The 25,854-nt window shown below is 36.2% G+C and overlaps 10 protein-coding genes and 16 long non-coding RNA genes across 26 annotated transcripts; 10 read left to right on the top strand and 16 right to left on the bottom strand.

Moving 5' to 3' along the window:
• Positions 1–33: 33 nt before the first annotated feature.
• Positions 34–1,630, bottom strand: idp1 (isocitrate dehydrogenase Idp1). Its single transcript, NM_001019529.3, has one exon. The coding sequence runs from the start codon at positions 1,472–1,474 to the stop codon at positions 155–157; it is 1,320 nt and encodes a 439-aa protein (NP_594105.2). The 5' UTR covers positions 1,475–1,630; the 3' UTR covers positions 34–154.
• Positions 1,555–4,396, top strand: SPOM_SPNCRNA.3446. Its single transcript, NR_192811.1, has one exon. It is a non-coding gene; the product is annotated as a non-coding RNA (long non-coding RNA).
• cbc1 (nuclear cap-binding complex large subunit) lies at positions 1,612–4,500 on the bottom strand. The gene is made up of 2 exons (NM_001019528.3): positions 4,227–4,500; positions 1,612–4,177 (listed from the first exon to the last, which is right to left on the bottom strand). The coding sequence occupies exons 1-2, from the start codon at positions 4,475–4,477 to the stop codon at positions 2,086–2,088; spliced, it is 2,343 nt and encodes a 780-aa protein (NP_594104.1). The 5' UTR covers positions 4,478–4,500; the 3' UTR covers positions 1,612–2,085.
• A 95-nt stretch (positions 4,501–4,595) lies between these two features.
• On the top strand, positions 4,596–6,473 carry SPOM_SPNCRNA.896. Its single transcript, NR_151282.1, has one exon. It is a non-coding gene; the product is annotated as a non-coding RNA (long non-coding RNA).
• Positions 4,818–6,081, bottom strand: tda3 (FAD-dependent amino acid oxidase; the record flags this gene model as incomplete). The annotated part of the gene is made up of 3 exons (NM_001019527.1): positions 4,818–5,554; positions 5,627–5,968; positions 6,030–6,081. The coding sequence occupies 3 exons, from the start codon at positions 6,079–6,081 to the stop codon at positions 4,818–4,820; spliced, it is 1,131 nt and encodes a 376-aa protein (NP_594103.1).
• Positions 6,474–6,546: 73 nt separating the features above from the next.
• SPOM_SPNCRNA.3445 lies at positions 6,547–8,017 on the bottom strand. Its single transcript, NR_192810.1, has one exon. It is a non-coding gene; the product is annotated as a non-coding RNA (long non-coding RNA).
• On the top strand, positions 6,733–10,642 carry trs120 (TRAPP complex subunit Trs120). Its single transcript, NM_001019526.3, has 3 exons — positions 6,733–6,932; positions 6,974–10,162; positions 10,228–10,642. The coding sequence occupies exons 1-3, from the start codon at positions 6,767–6,769 to the stop codon at positions 10,503–10,505; spliced, it is 3,633 nt and encodes a 1,210-aa protein (NP_594102.1). The 5' UTR covers positions 6,733–6,766; the 3' UTR covers positions 10,506–10,642.
• SPOM_SPNCRNA.3444 lies at positions 8,396–9,152 on the bottom strand. Its single transcript, NR_192809.1, has one exon. It is a non-coding gene; the product is annotated as a non-coding RNA (long non-coding RNA).
• Positions 9,294–9,574, bottom strand: SPOM_SPNCRNA.3443. Its single transcript, NR_192808.1, has one exon. It is a non-coding gene; the product is annotated as a non-coding RNA (long non-coding RNA).
• Positions 9,686–10,270, bottom strand: SPOM_SPNCRNA.3442. Its single transcript, NR_192807.1, has one exon. It is a non-coding gene; the product is annotated as a non-coding RNA (long non-coding RNA).
• On the bottom strand, positions 10,439–10,883 carry SPOM_SPNCRNA.3441. The gene has a single exon (NR_192806.1). It is a non-coding gene; the product is annotated as a non-coding RNA (long non-coding RNA).
• pre5 (proteasome core particle subunit alpha 6 Pre5) lies at positions 10,856–12,161 on the top strand. The gene is made up of 4 exons (NM_001019525.3): positions 10,856–10,887; positions 10,931–11,061; positions 11,112–11,215; positions 11,390–12,161. Exons 1-4 carry the CDS (start codon positions 10,869–10,871, stop codon positions 11,952–11,954), a joined length of 819 nt encoding a protein of 272 aa, NP_594101.1. The 5' UTR covers positions 10,856–10,868; the 3' UTR covers positions 11,955–12,161.
• Positions 10,901–12,086, bottom strand: SPOM_SPNCRNA.3440. Its single transcript, NR_192805.1, has one exon. It is a non-coding gene; the product is annotated as a non-coding RNA (long non-coding RNA).
• Positions 12,162–12,425: 264 nt separating the features above from the next.
• Positions 12,426–13,558, bottom strand: SPOM_SPNCRNA.3439. The gene has a single exon (NR_192804.1). It is a non-coding gene; the product is annotated as a non-coding RNA (long non-coding RNA).
• On the top strand, positions 12,602–14,499 carry cld1 (cardiolipin-specific phospholipase Cld1). Its single transcript, NM_001019524.3, has one exon. The coding sequence runs from the start codon at positions 12,772–12,774 to the stop codon at positions 14,056–14,058; it is 1,287 nt and encodes a 428-aa protein (NP_594100.1). The 5' UTR covers positions 12,602–12,771; the 3' UTR covers positions 14,059–14,499.
• Positions 14,500–14,736: 237 nt separating this feature from the next.
• Positions 14,737–18,497, top strand: tea3 (cell end marker Tea3). Its single transcript, NM_001019523.3, has one exon. The coding sequence runs from the start codon at positions 14,943–14,945 to the stop codon at positions 18,318–18,320; it is 3,378 nt and encodes a 1,125-aa protein (NP_594099.1). The 5' UTR covers positions 14,737–14,942; the 3' UTR covers positions 18,321–18,497.
• Positions 14,916–15,116, bottom strand: SPOM_SPNCRNA.3438. Its single transcript, NR_192803.1, has one exon. It is a non-coding gene; the product is annotated as a non-coding RNA (long non-coding RNA).
• SPOM_SPNCRNA.3437 lies at positions 15,263–15,993 on the bottom strand. Its single transcript, NR_192802.1, has one exon. It is a non-coding gene; the product is annotated as a non-coding RNA (long non-coding RNA).
• On the bottom strand, positions 17,149–17,998 carry SPOM_SPNCRNA.3436. Its single transcript, NR_192801.1, has one exon. It is a non-coding gene; the product is annotated as a non-coding RNA (long non-coding RNA).
• Positions 18,498–18,500: 3 nt separating the features above from the next.
• thi1 (DNA-binding transcription factor Thi1) lies at positions 18,501–21,137 on the bottom strand. Its single transcript, NM_001019522.3, has one exon. The coding sequence runs from the start codon at positions 21,029–21,031 to the stop codon at positions 18,704–18,706; it is 2,328 nt and encodes a 775-aa protein (NP_594098.2). The 5' UTR covers positions 21,032–21,137; the 3' UTR covers positions 18,501–18,703.
• On the top strand, positions 20,862–21,187 carry SPOM_SPNCRNA.3435. Its single transcript, NR_192800.1, has one exon. It is a non-coding gene; the product is annotated as a non-coding RNA (long non-coding RNA).
• Positions 21,188–21,348: 161 nt separating this feature from the next.
• On the top strand, positions 21,349–23,897 carry SPOM_SPNCRNA.3434. The gene has a single exon (NR_192799.1). It is a non-coding gene; the product is annotated as a non-coding RNA (long non-coding RNA).
• On the bottom strand, positions 21,481–23,123 carry nob1 (ribosome biogenesis protein Nob1). Its single transcript, NM_001019521.3, has 2 exons — positions 22,908–23,123; positions 21,481–22,692 (listed from the first exon to the last, which is right to left on the bottom strand). Exons 1-2 carry the CDS (start codon positions 23,107–23,109, stop codon positions 21,728–21,730), a joined length of 1,167 nt encoding a protein of 388 aa, NP_594097.1. The 5' UTR covers positions 23,110–23,123; the 3' UTR covers positions 21,481–21,727.
• On the bottom strand, positions 23,286–25,549 carry cox16 (cytochrome c oxidase assembly protein Cox16). The gene is made up of 2 exons (NM_001019520.3): positions 25,260–25,549; positions 23,286–25,140 (listed from the first exon to the last, which is right to left on the bottom strand). Exons 1-2 carry the CDS (start codon positions 25,488–25,490, stop codon positions 25,030–25,032), a joined length of 342 nt encoding a protein of 113 aa, NP_594096.1. The 5' UTR covers positions 25,491–25,549; the 3' UTR covers positions 23,286–25,029.
• SPOM_SPNCRNA.3433 lies at positions 24,015–24,563 on the top strand. Its single transcript, NR_192798.1, has one exon. It is a non-coding gene; the product is annotated as a non-coding RNA (long non-coding RNA).
• On the top strand, positions 25,069–25,588 carry SPOM_SPNCRNA.895. The gene has a single exon (NR_151281.1). It is a non-coding gene; the product is annotated as a non-coding RNA (long non-coding RNA).
• Positions 25,589–25,854: the final 266 nt, after the last annotated feature.

Here is a 25,854-nt window from a genome sequence, read left to right as displayed (position 1 = left end):
TGACTTCCTACACTCCACTGTTAATTGTAAAATAATATAAATGCACACACTTCAAAATAATTGTTTTAACAAAAAGTATCCTAGTAAAAACATGATTGAATAATCCAGAACTTAAACTTCAAAGACTCACTAATCAACAGGTCTAACACTAAAATTAGGCAATGTTGACCAATTCCGAATCGAGCTCGGACTTGACGGCATCCAAAAACTCGAATGTATCAACATAACCATTGGGAGACTTGCTGAGAAGGTAAAGATCCTTTGTCATAATACCCTTCTCAACGCATCGAACACAAGCATGCTCGAGGGCGTTGGCAAACTTAACTAAACGTTCGTTGCCATCTAAACGACCACGATGGGCAAGACCACGAGTCCAGGCAAAGATAGAGGCAATACTGTTGGTTGAAGTCTTCTTACCTTTCAAGTATTGCATGTAGTGACGCTGTACAGTACCATGAGCAGCCTCACTCTCAAAAGTGCGACCGTTGGGATGAATGAGGACAGAAGTCATTAGGCCTAAGGATCCATAAGCTTGGGCAACCACATCCGACATAACATCACCATCGTAATTTTTGCATGCCCAAACAAAACCACCATTGGACTTAATAGCTTGGGCTACCATGTCATCAATTAGACGATGTTGATACCATAAACCTAGTTCCTCAAACTTTTGCTTGTAATCAGATTCATATACTTCTTGGAATGTATCCTTAAATCTACCATCATATTTTTTCAAAATTGTATTCTTAGTGGAAAGATAAAGTGGCATTTTCTTTTGCAAAGCCATTTGGAAAGAACTGTGAGCAAATCCACGAATAGAGTCGTCAGTGTTGTACATAGACATAGCTACACCACTACCGTTGAACTCGTAAACATTGTATGTTTCTTTAGCAGAAGGATTACCTTTAGGGGTGAATGAAAGTTCCAACTTACCGGGGCCTGAAGCTACCAAGTCCGTTGACTTGTATTGATCTCCAAAGGCATGACGCCCGATACAAATAGGGTTCGTCCATCCAGGAATATACTTGGGAATGTTTTTGATTAAAATGGGCTCCCGAAATACTGTACCATTCAAAATGTTACGAATGGTACCATTGGGAGACTTCCACATCTTCTTGAGGTTATACTCTTTCACACGAGCCTCATCAGGAGTAATGGTGGCACATTTGATACCGACATCATTTTTGAGGATAGCTTTGGCTGCATCCACAGTAATTTGGTCGTTTGTCTTATCGCGAGCTTCGATTCCAAGGTCATAATAATCCAATTTAATGTCCATATATGGGAGAACCAACTTTTCACGAATGATCTTCCAAATCACTCTCGTCATCTCATCACCATCCATTTCAACGACTGGGTTTTTAACAGTGATCTTTTGAAAAGATTTGCTTGAAGCCATACGCATATTCATGAAACCACGGCCTGCGGCAGCCAACTTGAAAGGTGCCTTTACGGCAGCACGTACTTCCAACATATTGTGTCAGTTTTTTTATCCTTTAAAGTAAATGAAATATTCGACGAAGCTAAGTTGAGAAGGAGTAGCTGTGCAAATGTCCCTTAAATCCTAGTTCTATCCACCAAACTGCCTCTGTTCCTCACTACTTCTTACAATAGCACAAAGTGGTTGGTTAAGTGTAAGTTACTGATGGCAGTAGTGATTTTGTTACATTTTAGCAATCCTTTCGTTAAACTGAGAAAAGATTTAGTCACTTCTGATATCGGAGATGTGAGTGAACATTTCGCTTATCCATTCGCTCACATAGTATGACACTACGCAAAACTAGAACCGACAAGTCGATCGTAAAATATCTTATCTTTAGATATCCGTTACCTCTGATAGATCTGATAACCCTGTTACCTATAAAATTGAAATCTTCGTTTCTAGTAACTTAACTGTGAAGTGCAGCAGCGTCCTACAAGTGCTTATGAAAATGGGACGTTATAATTAAATATTTAATATAAGCTATATCCACGTTCAAACGTTGTAGCAGATTGACAACGTCGTGATTACCAGTCGAGTTCTTCAGTTTAATCTTTTTGATATCAAAACAACACTTTCTTCATTTTTGTTATAGACTACTTTCTTTATTTTTCCTCATTAGTTGCATCAGCTGCTGTTTGATTATTTTCTGATGGCTGCTCATCTACTGCGTCGACGGGTTGCATTTTTGTGTCTTCCTGTTCCTCACTGGTATTTTCTTGAACAGGCTCGTTTGCTTCTTCTATCGTGTCCTTTTTAACAGAGAGGAAATTTGATTCCACATATTTTAACATAAGGTTAAGCCAATGAGATACCCATATATTTTCAGCATTTTCGGAAATAAGGGCGCGCAAAGCTGACAATAGTAAATTCGTGACAATTTCCTTTTCCTCATTCGCTTCATTGATTAGCGAAGAGTCTTCTTTGTTAGAAACCGAACGCCGCAATCTAGCTGCTAATTTATTAAAAGTGGTGTTAACAAGTGACCACGTATAACTACGAGACCATATAGTCACGTCTTGCTTGATCAACCACTCAATAATAGAGGTAATACTAATTATAGAGTAGTTCAGCATTTTATCTAGCCACATAACTGCGTTGAACGGTTGTAATTTCCAAAATGAAAAAAGTTCATCAACAACCTCTATTTCGGAATCTAATGATTTTCGAGAAAAATGTTTCAATGTATTAAGATGTTTCTCGAACACGTTCAATGCGTGCGAAAACGATCTCGAACCCAAGCTATAAGCACAAGACATAACTAATCGGACAGCAGATGTCTCGGAGTTTTGAATCTCCTCGCTCTGCAAAATAATGTCAAGTTCTTCTAACGGTTTATGTAATCTCAATGCTTCGATAATTTGACTTGACTGTTGATATAGCGGATGAGTCTCATTTTCGTACACGAAATTGGGACCCGACGGTTGTTCGCCAAGCAAACAACGTAACTCTTCAGGGAGTGAGTCAGAAATTCTTGTGTAATAGCTTAAAATAAGTTCCCTAGTAATAGTTTCCCGCATAAAAACTTTTTTTGGATGAAGATCGTCCAGCTCAACGTCAGGAATCCACTCATTCCACTTCCAGTGAAAGTTGAAATTACTAAGGTGATGTGAAAACCAGTCAATAAATCGATCAAGTGTTTGTAAAGGTAAATCAGAAGACATGGTATACATTAGCCGAATGACCCTTCCAAAAGTTGGAGCCAAAATTTTAGGAGCGATACGGCAGCATTCAATCAAAAGCGAATGATAATAGACAGGTTTATACGTAGTATTCTGTGAACCAAGAAGCTCACCCAAAACAGCTTCAACTATGATATCTTCTGCTTTCCAACGTGATTCCGATGGATCTAAATTTGGTAATTCATTTACTGGAGTACCACGAAGAGCAAAAGTTTTGTAGGTAAAATAAACATCTAAATCTGTAAGAACTTGAGCAGCCTCAACTCGGTTAAATTCCAAATGGTTTATAACATCCACACTTATATCACGAAATATGCTGGCTGCAACGTCGGAAGCGTCAGGAGTCGTGCGAATTTCAAAGTTATTAAAAAGCTCAAAAAATCTCTTGAAGGAAGGTAGCTCATTTTGCTGAGGAGTGGGCTGAAACGTCCATTCAGGAATACTTGGGCTAACCGGAACAATATGAACGAAATCAGATTCAAAAAACTTCCAGGGTTGAGATATATAAGGAAAAGTAAAGTCGTTTTCCCGAGATAGAATTAGTTGTTTATAGAGTAAGTCCAATTCCTCCTCTGAAAGATTGTCATGTATTGAAAGGGGATTACTTAGAGTTATCGAAGATTTCCTATGACGAACGTAAATCTCACATTGATCCAGTATCTCATTAGCAAAATCCTTTTTACCGAGATCGTTGTTAGCTGCGATGAAATATGGAAGGTTTATCAAAATTATGCGCAGGAAATTATCTCCCCAGACACTGGGTTTGGTTTCTTTTGAGATAGCGTCAGCCAGTAATGAAAATAGTGGCTTAAGGGTACCTGGTTGAAGTGCAAATGACATGCAAATGAGCATTCGTAGATCGACTTTAGCCTCGTAATAAAGAAAGGAGTTTAAATTCGTAAAATACTGTAAACAAAAATACGCAGCTGCTTTTTCTAAGATTAAAGGAACCCTTAATGAGGCTCTTATAATTAATGTAGCCAAATGAGGTATTTTGACTGGAATGATAAATGCACTAAGGATTAAATTAGTTTTCTGAAGGGACAGTATAAATTATCACTTACGTTGTCTGAATGCAATCTAAGATAGTTGAAATGGTTTCAGGATCATTAGCTTCACGACTAAGAGACATAGCAACATAATTAATGTCATCAGCAGCTACTGAATTTCCTCGAGGATCCGCCAAAAAGGTAATATCCTTTTTTATACGCGCTGCAAGTAGCTCTTGAGAGTTTCCTCTATGGGGACGAAATCCATAATTCTCTCCCTCTCTCGTCCTCTTTCTGGGTCGAGTTGATCCCCGATAAGAAGACATTTTGTGAGGAATGTTAGTGTCTTACTGTTGTTGGCGTATAGCAGAATTGTAAAAACACGAGCAAGTGTTCTCAAGTAACAATCAACTTAGAGGTAACGAATGGTATACTAAGTCGAGATGGAAATTGTAAAACAAAAAAAAAGAAAATCGATTTTCCAATGCGATAAAAACGAAAACCTTAATAAATATGATTAGAAAATTTTACAACACTGTAATATTCTATTTCGGTAAAGGAATAAGCATCCATTCTGCTTCTATATTTTCACCTTTCAGTGAATGAGTCCTTCGTTTTTTTTGACAAACAATTAAAACAAAAATTAGAGGATATAATTTGAAATCCTCATTCACCGAGATTTAAGTGAAAAGGATCTGTGTTTATGCTTGTTTTTTCCTTGCCAAGGAGCATTTCTGCCATACATAAACCCGTGGCAGGAGCTTGAGTTATCCCCCAGTTGGCGTGACCCGCTGCAACAAATACACCAGACTTGGTTGTTGATATTATCGGGATACCTGTTATTCTACTGGTAGGAAGGAACTTAAAAGATGCGTCTAAGTAGTTACTCTTCGTATTCTCCGAGAGCACCAAATCGGTCATTTCTTTCAATTCGATAATTTCAAAAGGATTAAAAAAACATCGATTACTATCTTTTGGCAGCAAATGGAATTTTGGAGTTCCCATAAAAATAAGCTGCTCCCGGTTTTTACTGAAAATTTCGGTTGTTTTGCAAATGTTTAGATTACCCATGGTATTTAAACAACACACAACAATGCTGTCGCCAACGGGAAAATTTCCTACCGATAGGTGAATTATGGGAATGCATAGACCTGCAATACCAGTAAATGGTAATAGATAACCAGTCCAAGGCCCAGCACTCACCAGCGTTTTATGCACCTGTGCTTTTATTATTGTATCTTCAGCTTCTTGTTTTGGAACGTATGTAATATGGTGTTTACTAACCTCTTTCACACTTCCAAATATAAACTTTACTCCTCGTTTTTCTATTTCTTTTGCCATAAATTGACAAAACAATTTTGGATTGATCATTGCAAAATCGTTGCCGGAACCGATACTAGAACCTAAATGGTTAGTCTCTATATGACTTATACAATAAAGTTATTATTTTTTTTTGGTAGCACTTATGAGCTTACATTTTTGCATGCGCTCTCGTTGAAGCCATTGCAAAGTATCGGGAACTTTGGCAACATTGGTATTGTCCCATTTCATCTTACAAAACCAAGAATTGGCAGTCCTATATTCCCAGTTTTTCTTCCCATCAAATTTTTTATCCAATCCTTCATAAAGCTTCAAAGCGAGAGTTGAAAGTGGCTGTATGATTTCATTCTGGCACAGTTTTGTCAAGATTGCAGAATCAATGCCGGAGCTACCTCCTGCTATTTCTTTTGATTCAAATATAAATATGTCCAATTCTCCTTTTTTGTATTCTTGTTCTTCTGTTAAGTAAAACGCCGTACAAATTCCAATAATGCCACCTAAAAATCATCGTCAGCATGCTCACTCATCATTTATGAAACTGTTGTTCTCCAAAATTACCTCCTACTATTCCTATCTTTGTCTTATTTCCTTCTCTACTTGTAGCGCTCATATTTGAAGTTGGAAAGTTGACTTGAAACACAATCATCTTGCTGTAACGCTTCTAAACATTACGTTATCCTCACCAGTATTTCCTTCAATCTCTCTTATTTTTTTACCATTTTGAGAATAAAATAAATAGCAATAATAATAATAACAAAACGGTTCAATATTCAACAGTTTTTGCCATTCAGAATGCCTTTCATAAATTGCTATGGCGAGATATACGATTCTTTCATGAATACCAAACGATTGTAAAAAAGGAAAAAAATTACAAAATACTCCTCCTAATCTATAAAGTCAAGTTCGCATAAACAAACGGATTTTTAAATTTTTGAAATGCCAGATTCACATTCTTCAGATAGTTTACATATTATTTACACATGCCTTAATTAAAATTACTGCAACCAGTTCATTGAGTTGTAATTATATTTTGATTCCAAATAATCTACTGAAAACAGCTGTACAGCTGTATATGCAGAATGGTATTTCCAAAGCATAACAAATATTAGACATTTCACAACAATGATAATTGTTAAGCGATATCATCTTGAAAAGTTTATTTTACCGACTTATGATCGACAATCAACAGAAATATGCAAAATAAATTAGTGATGGTATGGATGTAATCCGTTAAATGGTATTCAAGCACTTTGTTCTCAGTACGTGCTCCAAAACATTACATTGCTGGAGATGCTATGGAATTTGATTTTTTTTCGTTTGTTGCTCCTTCCAGAGTTCAATCATTAGTCCTTCCTTTTGGTCGTGTTAGAAGAAAAAGTTTCTCGTCCTACCTACAATTACTCCGCAGAGTAAGTCATATTCAGTTGAGTGATGTCCCTGTAGCTACTGCTACTAGAAAATGTATGTTTCTTATTTTTATGATTATTGACTAATCTTAATAGCGAGTTCTTTCAATCCTTTGGCTTTTCCGTTGGGCAGATTGGTGTACAATTTCCTAACCAGCCTTGATGATCAACAAGCTCTACTAGAAGAATTTGAATATTTTCGGCGCGTTTTCGTTCTTATTGGTATTGTAGATGGGTCAGAGGAACAAGAAGTTGAGCAATTATGTTCTACCTTGGATGTTTGGCGGAGAAGGATACCTCATGCGTTAGTTGCAAAATGCATCGTATTTAATTGTCCAGAAGACAAAGAGAATATATTTAATGCTCCCAATATCATAATAGGACCAAGGTCTGATTTTTCAATAAACTCCGTAATGCGGTCTATTTTATGCGATATCACTGCTGAGTTGTTAGAAGGATTTAGTTCGCTCGAGTTTTCTATACACGCGCGTTCCGTGATCCTTTCTCCAATTACTGACATGCCACATTTGGCTCCCTTGCAAAGGAAAAATTCTAATGCGTCGATTCACTCCTTAGGCTCATCTTCTCGTCCTACTTTGACGAGAACTCCCTCGATCACATCAAGATCTGTGAATAGTGTAACGGAACGATCCAAAAGTCTCTCAAAGGGGCGTATTGAGAACCAATTTGGCCAGCTATACTTGCTGGCCGGCAGAGTTCCCAATGCGTTGAAGCATTTCTCAACAGCCATAGCGCTTTCTAAAGCAACTGGAGACTTTCTTTGGCAAGGACTTTCGTTGGAGTTATTTACTGTTTGTCTGGTTATAATGGCTCATTTGCATGTGGACGTCCAGATTCCTCCTAATATATTATCCATGTTCCCTTCTTATAATGATAGATTGAATGCCTTTGGACCACTCAAATTTGATGCACTATTAAACTTTATCACAGAAATGCGCAACGTAGTTGATCAATTATATCAAAAATCCACTCTTCAACCTAATGATGCTGTCCCCGGCCTCTGTTTTTCCGAGAGTATCCTACGGTATGCTCATTTACTCACAGTTGTTTATAGTTGTAAAGGATTTAACGACAACGCTTTGGATCATATTATTGCTCAAGCCCCCATAAGACCTGTTAAAAAAGCTACAACGTATGTACCAAATAAAGCAACTATTTGTCAATGGATTATGAGAGCCCAAGGACAGCATCTTAACTCTCTTTCAATTCGTGAACGTTGTCGCATATACGGGGCTATGGCAAATATGCTTGGAAGTATAGGATTTTCTCGGTTAAGGGTCAAGATGTTGCGTGAGTTGGTTGCGAGTTTAACACCTGTACTATTAGAAACGCGTAGGCAAAATGCTTCAAAAAATGGAATACATCCGGAGGTTATTGCTTCGCATACCGCACAATCCTTTAAAAGCACTCATTACTGTAACATCTTACCTTTGATATCTGAAATATGTCAAGAATATGGCCTATTGAAAACTGATGGTAGTCTTCTAAATCCAGAATTAACAAAATGGGGTTGGTCAAATTTACAATTTGATGTTCTTAATGAGCTTATATCCCTTTGTGATTCTCTATCTGACTATCGCAGTATTCTTCTTTTAATTTCTTTGTTTTTTCTCACTTCTGTTCAAACTGCTTCTTCTTCCCAACAAATCTCTATGTTTAAAGCTTTTAGAAAAACGTACCTATTTGCTAGCAATGCTGGTATACACATTAACGCTCCATACTGGGACCCATTTATGATAACGGATTTAAAGTTCATTGGTTCGTCCGAGAATGCCGAATTAATTCATCAACGGTTAAGAAACGGGTTACCAAAATCAATTGAAAAAGGACCATTCATCTATAATCCATTTAATAGAAGACAGGACCAAAACCAATCGAAATCAGTCCTCGTTGTCGATGAACAAGTTGCGTTTTCGATCTATTTTCGTAACCCTCTTAGTGTATCAGTTGAAGTGCAAGATGTTCATTTAGAAACGAAAGGGGTTTCTGCAAAATGTTCACATTCTACTTTTACGATGCGGCCACTATCTATAGAGCGTACTACACTTACTGTAACTCCTACGGAAACCGGAGAATTACATATTGTTGGTTGTCGTGTAAAAGTCTTTGGCTGTGAGCCAATTCTGCAGTATGTTTACGAAGCAAAGGATAAACACAAGTCATTGCACGTTTACCTTGAGAAAAGTAAAGACGTCAATGCTGAACTTCGTTCCTTGGATACCATCGACCATTTATGGACTTACTTTCCGTTTAAAAAGGACTTGAAAACTAAGTCATTTGATTGTATAGTTATAGCTAGCCAGCCGAAATTATCGCTTGCTTTTCAAAACCTAACATCTGGAAAGTTTAACTTTGCTGAATACGAAACGGGTGAATTGGTGTATGTAATTGAAAATACGTCTTTTGTTGAGGCATCTCACATATCTGTTCTTTTTGAGGACAGTTCATCCAAAGCTTTTGAGCAAGCTATAGCGGATAAAAGTATCACAGCAGATCGATTATATGAACTCCAATTTGAAGAATTTAACCTCCCAACATTTACTGTCGAGAGTAGCCAACCGTTTTCACTTTCACCAGGTGAGCGCAGGGAAATTCATATTAAAATCCGGGCAAAGCCAAATTCTCAAGAAGGATTGATATTATTTGAAAGTAGTGTGCATAAGCCTGAAGACACAGAATTTTATGTTAGACGTCTAAGAATCCCGGTTTCTTTAAACATAAGTAAAAGAGTGGATTTGAAACAATGGTCTGCGTTTATGGATACTGAAGGAGATCCCAGCTACTGCTTGGTGCTATTAAACTTTTATAATCATTTCTCTGAGCCTTTATTTGTCACGGTTAAAACAGCAAGTACCGATGAGTCCCGATCAGTTTTAATCAAACCAAAAGCTGATAATGTCATATTATTCCGTTTAAAAAGATTTATTATGTCCTCTGAGGAAATCAATCTTGATATTCCAAACTTATCTACAAAGCAATTCGTACTATCTAGCGGATTTAAAAAAAGTATCGAGGATAGCTATACTATGAAAAAGCGTTTTTGGATTAAGGAGTATTTTCTAAAAGAAGTTCAAGCTTCTTGGAAAACCGACGATAATCTTCACCATGGAGAGATTTACTTGAGAAATCATATTTTGTCTGACGAAATGGCAAATAATCTATCTATTCTACCAATTAGGATTCAGGCTTGGGTTAGCTATGATTCTGAAAAAGTCACCACGGTTTGTCCGCGAGAACCATTCAAACTTGTTCTTGAATTTTTCGGTATGCAATTATTGATACTTCATATTCCTTCCTATGTCTTTTAATTTTACTAATTTCTATAACAGGTCATGCCGATACCAATATGCGTTATAAAATATCGTGGACTCAATTAAATACTCAAGCTAACACTTCTTCCTTCAACGGACTAATTTTAGATGGCCCAGAAGAGGACATTGTATGCTTTAACAATTCCAAATGTCATGTCGTGATCGAGCGCAACATGTTTGCATATACAACAGGGATGTACAATATATTTGTTCGTATTTTTAACGAAGAACTACAATTGCTATCGCAGCCTGTTGACTTGGATGAGCCCATACTACTAATTGTTGATGCGAAGTAACTCATGTCATTAATGTTCGTCTATATTACTCTTTTTCTTCCATGTCTTGAAATCTAATAGTTTTGATCCGAAAATAAATAAATTTTACATATTTTACTCTTAACCATGCTATTCAGTAAGCGCTTGGAAGAGTGTCCACGTTCAGAGGTATCAGGTCGTATTTATAGTTTCATGCGTACAAACGTGAAAATTATATAAAATTGCAACTTAATAATTTAGCATCAAAAGAATCCAAGGTATGCTTGCTTTGTAATTATTATAAGTGGAATACGTTCTGCCCCCACTTAGTACCTTTTATTTCTAATATTTAGCGCAGGGCTACGAGATTATTAGAAACATTAGCTGAACGTGACCAGAACCAATATGTTTAGAAATCAATATGGTAAGTAAAATAGAAGAAATTGGTCTGCTAACTTTATAATTAGATGGAGATGCGACTACGTGGAGCCCTCAAGGAAGACTCCATCAAGTAGAATACGCATTAGAAGCTATTAAACAAGGATCAGCTACGGTTGGACTCGTTTCCAAAACACATGCTGTTCTAGTCGCTTTAAAGGTATCCACAATTTTATTTTACTAGGGCCTCCATTAACTTTCAAAATGTAGAGAAACGCAGAGGAACTTAGCAGCTACCAAAAGAAGTTGATTCGCATTGATGACCATATTGGTATTGCTATAGCTGGTTTGGCTCCTGACGCCAGAGTTTTGAGGTAAGGCATTTAATGGATGTAAGACAGTCATGCAAAAACCGTAATCTCTATGTGTGTTTGCTTTGGTTTTTGAAATTGCTATCGGTGGGAATACTTTTTTTGAGAGTATTACTAGGCATAATGATTTTGTATATTACAATTTACGTTTGTTATAATGGAATATTAACGCAACAGTAACTATATGAAGCAAGAAGCTTTATCGTCTAAGACTTTGTTTACTCGACCTATTCCTGTCCGTCGTCTAATGAGCAAGGTTGCTGAAAAGGCTCAAATTAATACTCAGGAGTACGGAAGGAGACCTTATGGTGTTGGGTTTTTAGTAATTGGGTACGATGAAAGTGGTCCACATTTACTCGAGTTTCAACCTTCTGGCCTTGTTCTAGAATATTTGGGTACTAGTATGGGTTCACGATCCCAGTCTGCTCGTACTTACATAGAGCGAAATTTGGATACATTTCCGGATTCTAGCAGAGAAGAACTTATCCTCTCAGCACTTAGAGCTTTACGTGATACTCTTTCAAAAGACCAAGAACTGACCGAAGAAAACGTTTCTATATCCGTCATTGGAAAAGATGAAAAATATACTCTTTACGATCAAAATGACACAAAAGAATGGCTTGATAAATTAGGCGACAAAGGTCCCGCGGCTGCTCGTGCTTCTAGGGCTGCCGCCGAAGAACCTCAAGCGCCTACTGCGGAGGCTATACTTGACTCTGCTGATGCCATGGAAACTGATTAATTGCCATGATTCAAATGATACCTTTCTTAAGTACATATGTCATAGAATTCCGAAAAGATGATTATCCTTTATAGGGATTTTTCTTAGCTATCCTTTTTATTCCTTCGACAATTACGATTTCTGGCATGTCATTTCCAAGCTATTAAGTTGCTGGATAGAAATCTAGGAAATTTAATGAAAAATAAATGTTAACTTTGTGCATAGGAATGTATTATTTTATGTAATTTGCTAAGTAATTAGATGAATGGTGCTATACTTGATACGTTACTTATTATATTTATATGAATTAAAAATAATAATTATTAGATGTTCATAACAATGACCAATGTCAATAGTGTTGTCAATAACAATGCCGGAAACAAATTTTAATATTCTGCTGCACTGAAGTATTTATTGCATAAAGGGACTTTATCATATTTGAACAATTGCTGTATTAAGTATTGAACTAAAACCTCAATTGTCTTTCTATGAAATTTTCATGAAAACTTGCTTCATCATTTGTTCGCCTTTTTTTAATTCAGCCAAAATGTTACGAAGATTAACGAAAAAAAGTCAGAGAATGTGCTGCTTTTCCGCTGCTTGTTACAATGCCATTGCTTTGTCAGATCAAAACCTTCGTATCTTGCTTACATAAACTTACCCACAGCACAACACTTTGAATTCCAATTGCCGAGCCAATATCCGGAATTTTATTTAAATATCGGAATTATTTTGTTTTAAATAGTTCATAAACAGTAATTTGTTTGTATTGTCATTATCGCGGGGTTGACTCCTTCATTGACCATTTTGTGTTGAATTCAGCGTTTGCACCGTTACTATGAGCCAAGTGAAAGTCGCGGTGAGAAGTGAGGAAGCAGCTAATTCTTATACGCAAACGTTTGGCATGTCCTGGAGGCAATGGCGTCAAGCATGCTCTGAAGAATATGCGAAACAATGTGAGCGTGAAGTCCTGCACACTGTCGATTTTATTCGGGAAAATGAAAAGGACCCAGAAAGGTTAGTTGAAGTTGTAGATTCCAAAATCTACGATAATGATGGATTGGTACATGAGGTTTGTGTTAGTGATAAAGCAACAGGAAAAGCGAACAAGCGAAGCATTGTTTACATGCATGGGTATGGAGCTGGTCTTGGTTTTTACTTTCGGAACATGGATGGTTTGACTAAGGGTGTGACAAAGGATTTTAATTCTTATTTTGTTGATTGGCTAGGCATGGGAAACTCGTCAAGACCGCCTTTCGATATCAAGGGGCAAACCGCTTCAGAGAAGGTCGAAGAAACAGAGAGGTTTTTCACTGAGTCATTAGAAACATGGAGAATCGGTCATGGTATCGAGAAAATGATCCTTGTGGGCCATAGTATGGGAGGTTATTTGTCTGCTGTCTACGCCATGCAATATCCGGAACGTGTTGAGAAACTCTTACTAGTTAGTCCAGTTGCCATTCCTGAAAACCCTTTTGCAAGCAACGATGATGCGGAAGTTTACAATTCCGTTGCTTCCTCTGCTGTGCATGCTGTTATGGATGAACCTCCTTTAAGTAATGTTACTAATGAGGTTCTGCAAACCCAAGAGGAAACTACAGGTTTAGAGCCTTCCCGGCCAAGCAAGCCAAAGAATCCTCTTCCAAGATTTATCACCTTCTTATGGGAGCAAAATGTTACACCATTTTCTCTACTTCGTTTAAGCGGGCCTTTAGGTCCTAAACTAATGAGTTTTTGGTCTAGCAGAAGGTTTTCAACGCTTCCCCCGGAAACGTTTAGGGCATTACATAATTACTGCTACTCAATATTTCGTCTCAAGGGTTCCAGCGAGTATGCACTTGGCAATTTGCTCGCTCCCGGAGCTTTCGCTAGACGATGTATTATGAATCGCTTGCGCATGTTGAAGTGTCGAACTATATTCATGTATGGAGATAAAGATTGGATGGATGATGTTGCTGGTTTAGAAGCGACAAACAGATTGAAGGAGATGAATATTGAGGCGGAGCACCACATAATTTCAAATGCTGGTCACCATTGCTATCTTGATAACCCTGAAGATTTTAATGAGATTGTACTAAAGGAGATACGAATGAGTTTACGTTCTTTTTCTTCGATTTCAGAGTAAATTTTTATTTTTTATGCCCTTCGCTTAGTGCTTCATTATTTTTATTTATTCTTTCTTGTCCTGCAAACTATCCCATGTGATGCTGTTATAGACCTCATTCATTAATTTATACTACACATTATTCTTTGGATTCCAATTGAACGACTTTTTTTTACCTAACTTTTTATCGGTCCATTTTGAATCGATTTTTATTGCATTGACGCTCATTTGCTTCATTTATCGCAATTTTATTTTTTTGTCCGATTACTTGTCCAGCATGTGTTTTCAAATGTTTTATTTTTAAAATGTGCCTTATAAATCAAATTTTGTAATATTTGTAGGCCATTTACTACAATTAGCTTATAAAGTAAATAACAGTTTTTGTGGTTGTCTATTTTAAATTCTATCCTATAGAGTAATTGGAAAAATACATTTTTCTTGCTCTAAGCTTTTCAAACGTGAAGCATATTTCGTACTTCTAAATTTCAATTCAAACAGAGCATTCAACGGTAATGTATACTATTGCGCTTAAACTTGTATCTACTCTCCCTTCTTTATGTTTAATGAAGATATAAATTATAAACATCATACAGTATTACAAAAATTTATTGTAGGGTATTGCAATTGTATTCGTTGTTCTAAGACTTCTCTACTCTAAGTTGCCGTTTCCTGATGGACTGTGTGTTTCCATTACCCTCCACAAGTTATGCTCTTTTCATATTATTTCGAAAATTTTACTTTTTAATTCTTTTTTAAAACTAAAATATATATTTTTTCTATTTTATTTCTTTTTTAAGCGTAAAAACCGAACCTTTTAAAAAACTCCTTGGATTAAACTTTCGCTTTGATTACCATCTGCAACTGCAAAACCAGTAAGCGATTTTGCAAGGTAAAGATCGCAATACATGGTTCAAAAGGTTTTAAGCCGTCAATCGGATAACTCTCAGGATGTGTCTGCTGAACAGCTTGATGTAGTGGAATCCGGTAGCATTGATCAGCAAAATATACGTGCATGGGTTGTTCGCAAAGTCAAAGAAAATGATAAAAGGACATCTACGAACCAAAGTTTTAAATGGGAAGCTGTAAAACCGGCTTCTTGTCTAGATGCTGCGAATGAAAAATTCATGTACTTACATGGAGGACGAGAAAAATCTGGTATTTCAAACTCTTTGTTTAAGTTGGACCTGGATTCATGCACGGTTTATTCTCACAATAGAGGGGAAGACAATGATTCTCCTGCTCGAGTTGGTCATTCTATCGTTTGTTCTGCTGACACTATTTATCTTTTCGGAGGATGCGACTCAGAAACAGATTCCACATTTGAAGTTGGCGATAATTCATTGTACGCATACAATTTCAAGAGTAATCAATGGAATTTGGTTTCAACACAGTCCCCCTTACCATCGCCTCGCACTGGACATTCTATGTTGTTAGTTGACTCTAAATTATGGATATTTGGGGGTGAATGTCAAGGAAAATATTTGAATGATATACATTTGTTTGATACCAAAGGGGTTGATCGGAGGACGCAATCAGAACTCAAGCAAAAGGCAAATGCAAATAATGTTGAAAAGGCTAATATGGAATTTGATGAGACTGATTGGTCATGGGAAACACCGTTTTTGCATAGCTCATCCCCTCCACCTCGTTCAAATCACTCAGTTACTCTTGTCCAAGGAAAAATATTTGTACATGGAGGGCATAATGATACTGGTCCATTAAGTGATCTTTGGCTTTTTGATTTAGAAACACTTTCATGGACCGAGGTTCGTTCTATAGGAAGATTTCCAGGTCCGCGGGAAGGTCATCAAGCTACTACAATAGATGACACGGTTTACATTTATGGTGGTCGTGATAATAAAGGGTTGATACTCAACGAGCTTTGGGCTTTTAATTATAGTCAACAGCGGTGGTCCTTAGTCTCAAATCCGATCCCTATTTTGCTTTCTGATTCATCTTCATACAAAATTGTTTCAAAAAACAATCATATTTTACTATTATATCTTAATGCACTTGACGCTCCTAAGCAACTGTTATGTTATGAAGCAGATCCCAAAAATTTGTATTGGGATAAGGATAAATTTTCTGATATTCCTGTTCTTCAGCATATTAGCATGAAACCTTCAAATGCTTCAAACCACACGGTTTCTCTTGGTTACCTAAACGACCGTCCTAATCATTCCAAAAAGAATTCTGTGACATCCACCTCGTCTAGTCAATTTAACAATTTTTTGGAGCAAAATCAAAAAGCCGTAAGATCAGCTAGGCATCGGCACTATGCTAGCTTGGATGAACAAGGATTACATTCTTTGAGAAACCTTAGTAAAACCTCTGGAATGAATCATTCAGCAGATTTCTCTCTTCACGAGTTTGGGCAAGCTGACCCCTTTGCTTACGAAATTGAGAAACCTATTGCGTCTCTTCCTTTACCTAATGGAAACGATACTATTTCTAGGTCTTCCGAATCTTCATCTCCAATCAACGAAAGTGAAAGTAATTCTCTGCTTAAACTCCAATCAGATTTTAAGTTTTCTAATTCTGATGATCGTGTAGCTTGGCTTGAGGAGCAACTGTTATATTGTATGCAACAAGGCTATACTCTCAAACCTCCTAACCTGTTTCAACACGTTGATGAAAAATTGAGGCTTGAGAAAAAAGAGCAGCTCAGTTATTTGGAAATACTGAAGGTGATTGAGCAAATGCTTGAATCTAATGAACAAAAGTTTAAAAAGCAAATCGTTAGCCTAGCATCTGAAAACGCAAAATTGGCTGCTCAGAGAGATGCTGCCGTGGAAAATGCAAATTATTCACGTTCACTGATCCAGAAAAAGACAACGGACGAAACTGTTGGATCTTTAATAGAAAAAGTTGGAAAGTTAGAGTACGAAGTTCAAGGGACTCTTGAAGAGGCAACCTCTTATTATCAAAAAAATACTGAACTTCAACAGTTATTGAAGCAAAATGAATCCGCTTCTGAACTCTTAAAATCTCGAAATGAGAAACTTTGTGTAGATTATGATAAACTTCGTAGTGTGTTTGAAGAAGATTCATCAAAAATACTATCTTTACAAAAAGAAAATGAAAACCTACAATCACAGATATTGCAAATTTCAGAAGAGTTAGTCGATTATCGTTCTCGTTGCGAGGCTTTGGAGTATGGAAATTATGAGCTGGAAACGAAGCTAATTGAGATGCATGATCGAGTGGAGATGCAGACAAATGTGATTGAAGCATCCGCTAGTGCTCTTGATGTGTCCAATACTGCCATATTGTCTTTTGAAGATTCGCTCCGTAGAGAAAGGGATGAGAAAAGTACGTTGCAACAGAAGTGCTTAAATTTACAGTACGAATATGAGAATGTTCGGATTGAGTTGGAAAATTTGCAATCTCGTGCGCTAGAGTTGGAGTCAGCCTTAGAACAATCAGTGTCTGATGCTAAATACTCGAAAGCTATAATGCAAAGCGGATTATCAAAGTTATTATCTTCTATTAACGAAAATAAAGATAATCTTAAAGAGTTTTCGAAGTCGAAACAAAAGATCTCCTACTTGGAGTCTCAGCTAGAAGGGCTTCACGAGTTGTTACGTGAGTCCCAGAGACTTTGTGAGGGTCGCACTAAAGAGCTACTAAATTCTCAGCAAAAGCTCTATGATCTAAAGCATTCATATTCCTCTGTAATGACAGAGAAAAGTAAACTTTCTGATCAGGTCAATGATCTTACCGAGCAAGCAAAAATTACTCAGCGTAAGCTCTCTGAGGTACAAATTGCATTGGCTGATTCAAAAATGAATCAACAGTTATCAGGAAAGGACTCTACTGACGTTCATCTTCCTACGGACTTTTCAGCTTCCTCCTCTCCCTTAAGATCATACTTTAACGAAGAGGATTCATTCAATAATGCTAGTGCTGCACATAGTTCAAAAGAATCTGACATACCTTCTGGTGGTGTGTTTACAAAATATCGTAATCATTTTGGTAATTTGATGACATCTGAAGAAACAAAAGCCCCGGATAACAATGATTTACATAAAAGACTTTCTGATGTTATCAACAGTCAGCAAAAATTTTTGTCTTTGTCCCCTCAGGTATCTAAAGATTATTATGATGTTCGCTCAAAACTAAATGATACCGCGGGCTCATTTTCAGGTGAAGAAATGCGTGCAATTGATGATAATTACTATGCCAGTCGTATTAAGCAACTGGAGGATGATTATCAAAAAGCCATAACATATGCCAATTGCTCAGATGAGTCATTTCAGCAGCTTAGTCATTCATTTATGTAACTCTATTCATCAACTAAGGATTTTTTATCTCTTTTTTGGTTTGTACAATTTTCTTAATAATTTTTTGAAGTGGTTTGATTTTTTCTACTTAATCTCAAGTCGTTTGACTACGTATGTAAATTACCACTATATTTAACAATAAAATACGCAATTATTTCTACTGCATTTACATTGACTCATTTATATTTTAAAAAGTAATGAAATTTAATTAACTTTTAAAAAGTAAGAGAAAATTTAAAGTATTAGATTGATGAGGATACTCTCAAGTGCAAATTACTAAACTGGTATTAAATGCTAATTCCTTAACCACGCGAACAAAGCATATGATGAATTACGTAGAAATAATTAAAACAAACAAAGACCTGCAAAAAACCATTAAAGATTCATCCATTTTTTTCAAGGGTCAAATTTGAAGTTTGCTCTGCAGTATGCGAAGACTGCTCAGAGACATTAGTAGGGCCTAGCAGTTCCGTCCAACTCAAAAACGTAGGAGCCGTCCATTGTTTATCAACTTCCAAATTGAGAACTGGATCCGGTAGAAAAGTTTCAGGTGTGAGCAAACTGGGTTGGTTACTAACATAACTTTTGTTTAGACCCGGAACATTATAGAGAGATGATGTTTGGTCAAAAGGTTGGAATGCTTCGTTTGGAGTACTATTACTACCATTTGAGCTTTCTCCTGTAAGCTTAAAGGTAGAAAGCATGTCTCCATGTGACATATCTCCCACCCAGGATTGCCAATTTTGAAAACTATTTTGGAAATCTGCAATCGGATTATTAATGTCTGGGGCATTGCGCCTAGATAACTGTTTGTTAAATGACTTAAGGTAGTTTAGACTTTCTCTAGCAAATTCACACCTTGAACTCAGAAATTCCAATACCTGCCATAATTTTGTGACTACAGCTTGAATATCCTGAGAGTTTTCGTAATGAAGAGACAAGAGTAAAATAGGTGCGCTTGCAAATGGAACATGCAGCCCGAAAAACGATAAGCTGGACAAACACTTATGTGTTAATAAAAGATGTGCTATGTTTATGACCCTTGTTGCGCTTTCAACACATAGCTGGATGTAGCGACGATTTTCAGCAGTTAAATCTTTATCTTTTAATTTCTTTACCATAATAACTCTCGTAGTAAGCATAATCGCATTATCATATATCATTTGAACATGTGCATTTGACCGGAAGAGTGGATGCTGAACAGCCGATTCATCAAAAACCACAGAAGAATGTAAATCACTTTTCCAAAGCTCTAGACGAGCATAAATCCTACGGACAGAATTAACTTGCGATTCAAAGCTTGGAGAAGGGTTCCAGTACAGCGAATCGCAAATCTCATTTGTTAACTTAGCCAAGTTAATAACGGCACGCATGTTTTCGACGATAGACTGAGAACCCGGTATTTCTAAATCGGGCAATATAACAGGGTAAGGTATAGAAATGCATTCCAAAGGTATGCTAGGGCGTCTTCCAGTAGTCATGCTTACAAAACGGTCAATACAGAAAACTGACCACAACAATCGGTTTCTCAATTCCTTGGAATTTTGGGTAAGAGAAGGATCATCAGAGTTTTTGTGAAGTCCTAGGGCAACCGCAAATTTGATCGCCAAACCAAAATATGCAAAACTAGATTTTTCATAAATGGTAGATTGAAGATACAGACCAATAAGTAGGGAAGATTGAACTGCACTAACGTCTGATTGTAAAAGGACGAGTGGAAAAATGCTCAGCGCAGCTGAAAATAATCTGTTACCAATGTTGGAGGCATGAAAATTCGACTTGCTGACATCTTCCTGTTGTTCTGCCGTATACTGATTGCCAAAAGCAAGAACCATAAGTAGAATGCACAAAAATCCAGCATCAATTTGGTTTTCCATCGCTAAAAAAATCTCTAATCTACATTTGAAAAAATGGGGATGATAAACAAACAAATTGGTTTGGACGTTGATAAAAAAAGAATTGATTAAAAATTCAACCACAGCTTTGGAAGGGATCAAGCTTCTTGCATGTAAAAGTAATTGTTCATCAAATTCGGAATATGAGACGGAAGGTGATAAACGCTTGGAATACAAATCGTCTTCAGAAATTGATTCAAGCTCCAATTCGTTTTGCAAACGTTCAATAAACGCCTCAGAGGTTGTTGGTCCAAGATAAAGCGTATCTTCAAGTTTCCCTACTTTGAGTTGATCTCTGAACGAAATGCCTGGCTGTACCTCACCTGCAATTAAGGAAGATGATGATTGCATTTCTTCCGTAGTTCCACTTATATGATTTCTGCTTAGCTGATCATTAATTCGTACTAATGTGTCTAGCTCATTTGTAACTTCAGCTATTTTTGACACAGGCAAGTTTTCGTTTTCAGATAACTTTTTGGATATCGAAATTAAATTTTTGGTTTCGAGGTTGAAATTTGGGCACATTCGAGAGAAAATGTATTCCAAACATAGTTGTCTTTCTGATAACTCTTCTAGGTATTCACGCGACAATGTTTTATTCTGTGATTTTTGTGCATAAACACACTCGATATTTAACGTTTTGCAACTTATGCATGGCTGACCACCATTACATTTAATCTTTTTCTGGCGGCAATGCTTACATGCTCGAAACACACGTCGTCGCTGCTCTGGAGGTACCCGCCTTTTCTTTTTTCGCTCCAAATCTTTAACATCGGCAAAAAGTTGATTTTTTAAAAATCCTATTTCTTCATTCATCTCTCTAGAATACCAACCACATTTCAGTAAATCCCTAATACAATTCAATCCTAAAGAAATCCCAAAATTTAGTAAATTATCGTTGCTTTAGGACCAAGAAATCGTCAAATTGTAGTGGAAGAGAATATGCGACTTTGCTTGGAAAATAAAATTTTGTTAAGCTTCACTGTTAATCCTAACGCGCTTTAGATTAAAGTGGTTTAGTGCAAATGAAATCGTCAAAATAATGTACCATTAAGAATAATGCAGTAATCTGTGTTAACGCGGTTTAATCGCTTTCCTAAAACATTTTTGATGGTATTCTCCAGTATCCAAAAAAGAAACCAATCTAAACTAAATTGTAGCTTTTAATCGTCTTAAATTGTAGGATGATAAAATCTACGTTTACCCATCACTCAATGTACAAGATATACAACTGAACAGCAACAAGCTTTCTACGTTAAAAATTTCTTCAGGAAAAATAAATTCAGTTCAAACACTATCATAATTGCAGTTTTTTTAATCATTGAAACATAATAAACGATTTTATTATTTAGAAAAAAACACCAAAAAATTAGACCTAAAAACCATTTGCAAATTGCATGTTTGAATAAAAGACCTTGTACGTTCTTAAAAATGCTTGCAAGTTTGCTTAAACACCATATGTAAGCATGTCAACTAGAAAGCGACATAAGTAAATTAAAACCAATCCAATCTCTACCTTTTTTTTCTTCTGACCTCGTTAGGATTTTTCCTTCCAGCTCCTATCTGAACGTACATTCGATCTTTGGTAACACCGGTAAGCAGAGAGGGAAGATAATCCTCATCCATAAGATCGATTTCCTTCTTTCGCTGCATGCGGCGTACAGCACGTTGATATTCAGGCTGATCTTCACGTAAAACAGGATTTTTCTTTCCTTTACCATTTGAAGTACCATGAACTGGCTTAGGAAGGGAATATTTTGTGCCTCGGGTTTTCCACTCGAAATTCTTCTTCAAGTGCACTTGAAATTCACCTTTAGAGTTGATACTGCACGTGGTTTTAATTAACGTGTTACCACCGCAGGAAGGACAGAATTTTTTCTCCATGTCTTTCACTACTGTATAGCATCCGTGGCAACGGAGAACGAATCTCTTAACATTTTGAATTTTGAAACCATCTGAAGAAACTAGATTTAGCCCAATTTGCAATAAGACATTTTGCATCGAAAAATCAGTAGTAGCGCAGGCGACTTTGAGATGTTTGGGTTGAACAAGGCTTTCACCGACGCCATCCTCAGCTTTCTTTTTGCGAATATTTGAAGGAGTAATCCATCCATCATCTTCATCATCTTCCTCATTGTCTTCTTGCTCTTTATTTTCTTCAGTATTCGGATGTGCTTCTTTATTATTGGAATGTTGTGTCGTTTCACCTTCCAAGACTTCGTTCTCTGCGGATTTAGGATCACTGTTCTCAGTTTCTTTTACAGAAGCTGTATCGCTTGATGTGGGTTTAGATGCATCTTCAGTAGAATTTGAATTACTAGGGGGTTTTCCATTGATATGCTTTTGACCAGGATACTTGCGAAGTCTCCAGTCACCACCATTAAACTCGACTTCTAACTCATAAGTCAAAGCCAAAATTTGAATATCGGTTACAGAGAGTGAGGAGTAATCACCGGTTTGCTTTGCAAATTCGGAAACTATAGTTTGTTAGAAAGCTGCTACCAAGAATCAAAGTATTTATGATGGAAGTAGTTGAAAAGAATAGCAGGTGTAAGAAAGCGATCAAATTCCAATATGATTAAGCTTTTTCACCCACCTTGCTTTCACTTCTCAGAGATGACTGTGCACAGAATAAAATCTAGCTGGTTGCTTTCTTCAACCACTATACAACTTTCTTTTTAATAAAACATACCTTTTTTTATAAATTCTGGTTTTGGAACTCTTTGAATTACTTGATCGCCCCAAAGTTCAAAATTTTTCCTCGATGTTTCGTCTCGAATTTCTGCAATCACTCGAGGAATGGTATAAAAGCTTTCCGCAGAATTTCTTAATAAAGTACTAGAGCAGATAATCCCACCTGTATCGAGGACGAGATGAGTAATGCTTTTACTCATTTTGGCACTAGTTTACTCAAACTGATGTTTTTCATAGTACTTACTGCACATGTTTGATATATACGCTATGTTGCAGTAAACAATTTAAGGTAAATAAATCACGAACTAAAGCAATGAAAATATTATAAGAATTGAGAGTTACAATAGTCAGAAAATTTAATATGAATTCCAATGCAGGAGTTTAAAGTGCTTTTATTAGAAAACCGGTATGTAAGTTGAACATAGTGGACTTGAAATTTTAAGATATCTTCCACCTGATGCTTAAAGTTAACAATGAAAAATTTCTATCCATGAATGTTTTTACTCAATCAAGTGACTACCAATGTTTTAGAGTTAAAAATATCTGGTGAGCTTGATAGTAACTGATCATGATCTGGCCATTGCTTACAAATGCTTCAAAGAGGCCGTTCGGTTCAACTATTGAGGCTTTAACTATTCTTTTAATTGTTGCGTCTATTAGTTAGTTTCAACCCTCATTTTTTTGGTATACTATAACAAGTAGCTCGAGAAAATTATTGAAAGAGCACAATGTATTGTTTGCGGATATTTAAAAAGGAAATGAAAGTAAAGTACTTTGGTTGGTGTTTTCTCTTGTACATTATATATTCCCAAAACACCGATTCAAATCAATCGGAACAAATTTATATGGCACAAAAAATTGCAATTTAGTGCAATAGCTCATCGAGTAATAGATCGATGACATAGCTGAACTTTCATAATTATTTTACAGTTCTTCGGGGAAAGGGTAAAATTTAGTCATTTCATCTGAATAAGTTTTCAATTTCATGCCTCATAAGTATTTGCACAAGTATGTCAGTAAACATTAGCGGGTCAAATACCAATTTTTTGCATATAGCATACGCTAAAAAATCGATGAAATCTTTATTGTTTAAAAGTATTGGTTTACTCGTTAAACGCTTCAATTTAGCAAATATGTACATATCTTCGGCATAGTTAGCAAGTAACAAAACCATTTATAAGTTGTGGTAGATTGTTAACTAAGTGGATTCGCTTGTGATAACTTAGATTAATCGAATATGATATCTCGGCTTGTATAATTTTAATATCACCTATGCAATAAATCAGCTTTGCAAATATCACGCCGTCTTATACATAAGAACGTTCACCAGGAATCCAAACTAGTCGTACGCTAAAAATAAATTTTTACGGGTATTGGAGATCTTTTGTTTACTATAGTGCGTTAGTTTGTTCACTGCTTCTGGATAATATATATAATTTTCAATGACTTAAAGACGATGCAATACCAAGTATTACCATTATAAAGAAGAAATTAATATTAAATTTAATCCTTATTAACAGTGTGTCACTATTTGAATACTGTCCTTAGCTCCTCCATCTTTCGTTGTAAACGCATTCGAAAAGGCTTCTTTACAACTTAGACAAACAGTAGATAGAATCAGACCATGCGTTAGTATCATTAGTAATTGTAATGGTCCAAAGCATATAATAAAGAGAGATGGCACTTATTTGATTGCTTTCAAAACAAGTTCTATTTAACAAGTTACTTATATATAACGGAAAGCCAAAAATAAACCGTTTACTAGTAAAGAAACCTTTCTGAATGCTCCTATTATTAAAACGCTTTTAGGCTTGAGTGACATATTCATAGTGAAATTTACGCTCAAATATCTTCATTGAAAGTTTATTCTACTGAATATGCTTAAGTGTAAGTATTTGGTCCTTTAAATTGAAGATAATTATATATGAGCCACATAAATATTATTCTCATGTTAGAAAAAAAAATTCTTGCTTTATTTATTTGAGTATTTCCATATGCTAAAACACTCTGTATCATAAAGTCGTCTTCAGCATTCTCACTTCAAAAACTTGTATCCTTTTCAATACTCCATAATTAATAATAAAATAAAGGAACAAAATAACAATAAAATCGTTCATTATTCATTCTTTATCGCTTGAATTTCCTTCCCATGTAGGCTCCCCTTTTAACCTCTTTACACGTTTATTTTCGTACTCCTCGTTCTGTAGATTCAACTGATCTAATAAGATCCTCTATAACAGGTGGTTAATAAAAAAGGAACTGGTGAATGTAAATTCACGAAAAGCAAATGCACTTTGCAGCTGGTTGCCAAAACTTAAATATTGTAAAACAAGATCAGCACTTTACTTACATAATATTCTTCATTAACGTCGACCTTTCTTCTTCTTTTAATAATGTCTAACTCTGCATCCCGGGACAAGGATTTAACTTGTTCATCTCGTCTGTTAAATTTGACTTGGGAAATGGGGATCAAGCATGACCAGACTAATAATACTGAGCTCAAAAACGGCAATCCAACGTAAATAAACGGACTTTTCTTGGCTTGAAGCCTATACCAACTTTTAAATCGATAGAAAAGCATTTTAATTTATTAACATCCTTACATTCGCTGAAAACGATGGATTGTTAAGAATGTGTAGTAAATAGCAAGTTGGTTAAGATGATTATGGCAAACTTCACTCAGCATGTTAGGATGGAAATTAATAAGATAGTCGTTGGTTTGTAATAATTAATTTTAAGAGTAGAGTTTTAATAGAAATCTGCACTTTGAAATCTTTTTATTTCTACTAATTATTCAAGCTGCATCGCGTGACAGCATTCCTACATAGCCCAAGCACTTCAGGTGAAAACCCTTTATAGTTTTAATTACAATACACATTAGGAAAAAGAAACATATCGATGGCATGTGCTAGTGACAGACTGTGACTTCCAGTAAACATGTGTTT

Source organism: Schizosaccharomyces pombe (genome assembly GCF_000002945.2).
Source record: "Schizosaccharomyces pombe strain 972h- genome assembly, chromosome: I".
NCBI classification, from domain to species: Eukaryota; Fungi; Ascomycota; class Schizosaccharomycetes; order Schizosaccharomycetales; family Schizosaccharomycetaceae; genus Schizosaccharomyces; species Schizosaccharomyces pombe.
Note: the sequence above shows the minus strand (reverse complement) of the source record. Positions and strands in the feature narration are given on the sequence as shown.

Bases quoted from the DNA above. Each gene is read 5' to 3' on its own strand.
- idp1 (NM_001019529.3), bottom strand. From the start codon at position 1,474: ATGTTGGAAGTACGTGCTGCCGTAAAGGCACCTTTCAAGTTGGCTGCC.
- cbc1 (NM_001019528.3), bottom strand. From the start codon at position 4,477: ATGTCTTCTTATCGGGGATCAACTCGACCCAGAAAGAGGACGAGAGAG. The intron at 4,178-4,226 runs GTAAGTGATAAT...TTTAATCCTTAG, and splicing joins TTAGATTGCATTCAGACAAC to TGCATTTATCATTCCAGTCA.
- trs120 (NM_001019526.3), top strand. From the start codon at position 6,767: ATGGAATTTGATTTTTTTTCGTTTGTTGCTCCTTCCAGAGTTCAATCA. The intron at 6,933-6,973 runs GTATGTTTCTTA...TAATCTTAATAG, and splicing joins AGCTACTGCTACTAGAAAAT to CGAGTTCTTTCAATCCTTTG. The intron at 10,163-10,227 runs GTATGCAATTAT...TTTCTATAACAG, and splicing joins ACTTGTTCTTGAATTTTTCG to GTCATGCCGATACCAATATG.
- pre5 (NM_001019525.3), top strand. The intron at 11,062-11,111 runs GTATCCACAATT...TTCAAAATGTAG, and splicing joins CTGTTCTAGTCGCTTTAAAG to AGAAACGCAGAGGAACTTAG. The intron at 11,216-11,389 runs GTAAGGCATTTA...TTAACGCAACAG, and splicing joins CCTGACGCCAGAGTTTTGAG to TAACTATATGAAGCAAGAAG.
- cld1 (NM_001019524.3), top strand. From the start codon at position 12,772: ATGAGCCAAGTGAAAGTCGCGGTGAGAAGTGAGGAAGCAGCTAATTCT.
- tea3 (NM_001019523.3), top strand. From the start codon at position 14,943: ATGGTTCAAAAGGTTTTAAGCCGTCAATCGGATAACTCTCAGGATGTG.
- thi1 (NM_001019522.3), bottom strand. From the start codon at position 21,031: ATGAATGAAGAAATAGGATTTTTAAAAAATCAACTTTTTGCCGATGTT.
- nob1 (NM_001019521.3), bottom strand. From the start codon at position 23,109: ATGAGTAAAAGCATTACTCATCTCGTCCTCGATACAGGTGGGATTATC. The intron at 22,693-22,907 runs GTATGTTTTATT...AACAAACTATAG, and splicing joins ACCAGAATTTATAAAAAAAG to TTTCCGAATTTGCAAAGCAA.
- cox16 (NM_001019520.3), bottom strand. From the start codon at position 25,490: ATGCTTTTCTATCGATTTAAAAGTTGGTATAGGCTTCAAGCCAAGAAA. The intron at 25,141-25,259 runs GTAAGTAAAGTG...CACCTGTTATAG, and splicing joins ACGTTAATGAAGAATATTAT to AGGATCTTATTAGATCAGTT.